Source organism: Lactuca virosa, chromosome 3 (genome assembly GCF_052849685.1).
Source record: "Lactuca virosa cultivar CGN04683 chromosome 3, Lactuca_virosa_CGN04683_v6, whole genome shotgun sequence".
NCBI lineage: Eukaryota > Viridiplantae > Streptophyta > Magnoliopsida > Asterales > Asteraceae > Lactuca > Lactuca virosa.
Window position 1 is genome coordinate 254,076,850 of NC_136428.1, and position 4,689 is coordinate 254,081,538.

The following is a 4,689-nucleotide window of genomic DNA, read 5'->3' on the forward strand; positions in this document are numbered from 1 at the left end:
TAACAACATACTAATGAAACCAAAATCAAAAATCACATACATTATATAAGATTTTTCATTATAGTGAGTAACATGTTATTTCAGGAGTCATTGAATTTTCAAAACACATAGGGATTTATTTTGTAAAATATTCATTCATTGTAAAACTATTTACGTTGTTTTGCATAATTTAACAATAGGTCGTTTCTAATTAAATGGTCAAACAAGTAATTTCACAAAGTTTAATTTTGCAAAATGCGTTATTACTTACCCAAAATAAGGACCCTTTGTGTACCTCCAATTTTGATCATTTTTATTAATTAACCCTTTTTATTTAATCATAAACACATAAACCAAGCAATTAAACATTGACTTTAAAGTATACTTCTTATAACAAAAACTAACTAAAAATTCAACCTTATTTTAAGGAATAACTATAGACAGTAACTTCAACCTAACCATAAGTTATAGAAAAAATCAAAAGTTTAGCTAAAAAAAATACAAAAATTCTAACTATTTTACTAAAAAAATTATCTTAATAACTTACAATTACTTTTGAAATGCATTTTGTAGTTAGTATTAAAAACCATTCCAATGTGATATAATTTGAAACGTTATGATTTGCAAGGCATGAAAGAATTCACAAACAACCACAATTGTTGCATGCATTAAGATTTAAGAGTAAGTAAGAATGACATTTTTAGTATGAAGTAGATTCATGATACTACTGTACTTGTTGTTGTTGTTGTACATGTTTTTTCTCAGTTGCTTCAACATACCATGATTTCCAAGCCTCCACATAATGCCCCAAAACATCACCTAAAGCTGTCATGTCATATTATCAACATATCAAACACTATCTTATAAGGGTAAATTTGTAAAAGTCATGACTTAATGAAAAAGATTTAGCAACATGTACCTTTGTTGTGATACTGAGGACGATAAGTATGAGCCAACTTCTCCCAATCTTGACCCTCCTTTGACTTTTTGTTTCCAGACATTCCTACAGGTCTGAATGGCCCAAACACAAATTCCTTTGAATTTCTTTGATTTTGAGGGTGTAAAGGTAAACACAAATTCTCATCACTTTCCATTTCCACCTTCACAATGTCAATATTCATATTCATATTCATATTCCCATGCATTGCTACAGTAACTTCTTTTGAGCTCCAATCAGATAAAGATTCCATTCTGTATCTTTTTGAATCTGAATCATTAACATTGTTTGTTATATCTGTCCCAAAAGCTCGCCTTTTTGAGCTGTTTGTAATTGTATTTGTATCCAATGGTTGTAAAGATTTTGTCTCCTTTTCCCCTTTCAATCCCAACCATCTAAATGATGGTTTTCCACTCTCTGGGTGTCGCATCTTTAAAAAATTGCAAAAAACATAAAAAGATTTATCACTTTTTTAGATAAAATGCCTTGTAATTGACTAATTGTGTTATCTTTATAAACAAAGAAAGTAGAAGTGTAGACTGTAGAGGCTATACCTTTTCAAGGAGACCCATGGATGAAAAGACATTTGCAATGTCATATAATCGCCTCACTTTTGCTGGGTATACAGAATGTGTGTTGTGTAAGTGTAAGGGGTGTAAAAGTAAATTTATAAATCAAATTGGAAATGAAATTACTTCTCATGGCTGTTGGGTCATGCACATCACCAAGCAATGCTGTTGCAGCAGTGTCCAAAGAGATCAAATCTTCCTGAAGAATATAAAGAAAGTGTGTTTAGGAACCAAGATTAAGAATAGGCTGTTTTGAGTAAAAAATGGTTTTTAGTTTTCAAGTTTCACTCACCTTAGAAGAGATGAATAGCTTGATGAAATTTTGTGTCAGAAGTCCTAGAGATTTTTCCTTCCTGTTGGTGTCTGAAATGTATGTCAAGAAATACAAACAATGTGTCATGTTTTGTATCTCATTGGCATCTAAACAAGAATGGTTGATTATGAACTGAATATGTAAAGAGAAGTAGAAGGAAATCAACTTACCACTTTTATGAGATCCGGAAGGTTTGATATGTGTGTCAGTGTTTGAGTTGTTTGAATTAGAAGGCCCACGACAATTGTTCTCATTTAAAACCTAGTAAAAGAATCTCGATCTTTAAGTAAATTCAAAACAAAGAAAATGTGTTTCAGGAGTTCTTTTGACAGATAAGAAATAAGAGAAAACTCGAACTTAAACATGGAGAACTTACAGTTCCGAAGTTGTAGTATTGTGACATTTTCAGGTTGTCGTTCGATGATGCCTGTTTCTACAAGTGAATGTACACACAAAATTTCACAAGTCATGTGTTCATCTTATTGTTTAACTTTAATCAATCATACCAAAACAAATTATCAGGAGAATAAGTGTGTATTTTGACATACCCTAAGCTCTTCTAAAGCTTGCGGAATAGCACGGAAACCCCTCCAAGTATACTGATTCTTTGCTTTCCTTGTCAAGACCTGAAAATTAAACAAACTACAAACCCTAAACCAACTATGTGCAACCAATTTCTTGAACAAATCAACAGAAAGCAAAACAATGCAAAGATGAAGAGCGAAAAAACTTACGCCAACACTTTCTAATATGTTGACGATGTCGTAAATTCGCCGCCTCTCAACACCTGTGGGTTTTTCCAAGATCCTTTTATCATTCTGATTCTGTTTGTTCATTATCATTAAGGAAAATCGTACTCAAGCATAAAAGTCAGATGAGAACCTAATTGATTTGCTGCGTTGTCAAGTCCTATCGATTCAACGCCTTCTCGATTATACAGCCTCAGGAAACTGAAGATTAATCGATTTCAGATTGTGATATAAGAAGCAGATAAGATCTAAAGAGTGCATGTGTGCACAAGAGAGAAAGGTAAATGAATAAATACTTGGAGCATAAGACGCCAAGAGACTTCTCTTTGCGGCTGTAGAGAGAAGGGACTTTGGTATCGGAATCATGAAGTGACGCCATGGATGGAAATCCTTGAAACTCAGCTCGATCGATAGATCCGATTTGAGATTTGTATTGTGAAGTTAGTTTTGATGAATCAATGGCGGGATTGTAGATTCAAAATTGGGGTTTCTCGATCTGAAAAACCTGGAGACCAAAACGAGAAAAGCAGCGCTTCAAAACGAGCCGCGGGAATTTGAATCCGGGAGGATGCGCGGCTTCCCCTAGTTGCCTTTATTCTTTTTCTTTAAAGATAAATTTGAAAATATATGTTTAAAAATATATAAAACATTAGAATTTAATTTAGTTGTGAAAAAATGACAAAAATAACCATCTTGTTGGAAGATTTTTAAAGTTTTAAAAGAATAACTATCTTTTTTTTTTAAAATACGAAATTCAAAATTGTGGTTTTTTGTATATAAGCCAAAAATTCCATCAGTTATCACTTTCATTTTCAAAGTATCATATTGAAACCTCTCATCCTACAAATTTGCATTGCTAAACTTGTAGAAATGGTTGAGGAGAACCCATGGCCGAATCATGTAAGTTTTCTTATGCAATGGATTTTTTTTTTTTTTTTGACAACTTCATATTTTAATGTGGCTTGAGTTTTCGAGAGTCTTGCATAGTTTTGCATAGGGGAATGACAGTTTCCAATTGTCATTCTTTTAGCTATAGGTTAATATATTTTGCTTCAAATTGTATTTCATTTGTATGAGAAATGTTGTATATTTGGTATCAAGGCGACTTTAAGTGTAGATAAACAAAGATAGGGCTTAGGGCCCCCACTTTTAAGGGGCCCCACTTAAACCCAATTTCCGATTACCTCGTCGATATTCCATTTGGTTGTTCCAAAAAAAAATGAATTCCCTGCACGCTTTTCCGGGAATCGTTGCACGCCTAACCCTCAAAAGAAGTTCTGTTCTTCTTATTGTACAAGCGACGACTACCGGTCTTCTTCTTCCTTCTCCATTCTCGTCTTGAACACTCTGAAGTCTGAACCATTGAAATACACATTTTGTTCTTCTTCTTCCTTCTCCATTCTTGGCTTCTTCATTCTCCATTGAAGGTTGTCACAGACTCACAGTATCACTGAAACGGTAATATATTTGCAGTTTTTTCACTTGTCACTTTTTATTTTTCCATTATCTGTCATGTTGTCATTTGATTATCTAATTAGGGTTAATACTTAAAGTTGATTATGGTTATTGGCTTTGGTTTATGGAATTGGAATGGAATCTGAATTTATTTTTTTTCAATCAAAATCATGTTTGTTTTAAAAATCCCGATTAAAGGCAGATTGGTAGTGACCATGTTCAATCAAAATCGTTTTTGAGTTGTCTGACTATACAACATCTCTTGTTCTTTAGCAGATTCAAACGAGAATGAATCTTTCTTGATCTGATTTTTTATTCCATGGGTTAATACTTTTCAGTTCTTTTTTTCATTTATCTGATTTTTTATTCCATTGTTTATTGATTACAACAAATTACAATACAATCAGTGAATCAAGTTGGATTGTTGGAACGAATTTGAGTTTTCAGTTTTCTAGATTTGACAAGGGGCCCCAAATTTTTGTTTTACTTAGAGCCCCCAAACCGGTTGAGACGGCTCTGTTTGGTATATACATGAAATCAGTAGAGGAAATTATAACATCCTATTTTTTACCAACATTAAATTTTTATTTATAAATAAAAAATAAATAGATAATATCATTATTAAATAAATAATTATTTGGATAATAAATAAGATTAATAAGTTTGAACTTGAAATAATATAAATTT

The 4,689-nt window shown here is 32.3% G+C and overlaps 1 protein-coding gene across 2 annotated transcripts; it reads right to left on the minus strand.

Moving 5' to 3' along the window:
- Window positions 1-574: 574 nt before the first annotated feature.
- LOC145162915 (E2F transcription factor-like E2FF) lies at window positions 575-3,112 on the minus strand. 2 transcript variants are annotated; one of them, XM_079081894.1, is made up of 11 exons: window positions 2,844-3,112; window positions 2,681-2,748; window positions 2,533-2,585; window positions 2,347-2,424; window positions 2,175-2,225; window positions 1,969-2,059; window positions 1,778-1,848; window positions 1,612-1,684; window positions 1,471-1,532; window positions 899-1,346; window positions 575-804 (listed from the first exon to the last, which is right to left on the minus strand). In XM_079081894.1, exons 1-11 carry the CDS (start codon window positions 2,924-2,926, stop codon window positions 704-706), a joined length of 1,179 nt encoding a protein of 392 aa, XP_078938020.1. In that variant the 5' UTR covers window positions 2,927-3,112; the 3' UTR covers window positions 575-703. The 2 variants fall into 2 exon arrangements, with proteins under 2 accessions (XP_078938020.1, XP_078938019.1); XM_079081893.1 differs by having other exon boundaries at window positions 2,175-2,231.
- Between the last annotated feature and the right edge of the window lie 1,577 nt (window positions 3,113-4,689).

What these genes read in the sequence shown, in the direction of transcription:
- LOC145162915 (XM_079081893.1), bottom strand. Translation starts at nt 2,926, where the DNA reads ATGGCGTCACTTCATGATTCCGATACCAAAGTCCCTTCTCTCTACAGC. An exon ending in AATACTACAACTTCGGAACT is followed by an intron (nt 2,060 to 2,174) that starts GTAAGTTCTCCA and finishes TTCTTTTACTAG; the next exon opens with GTTTTAAATGAGAACAATTG. An exon ending in AGCTATTCATCTCTTCTAAG is followed by an intron (nt 1,685 to 1,777) that starts GTGAGTGAAACT and finishes TATATTCTTCAG; the next exon opens with GAAGATTTGATCTCTTTGGA.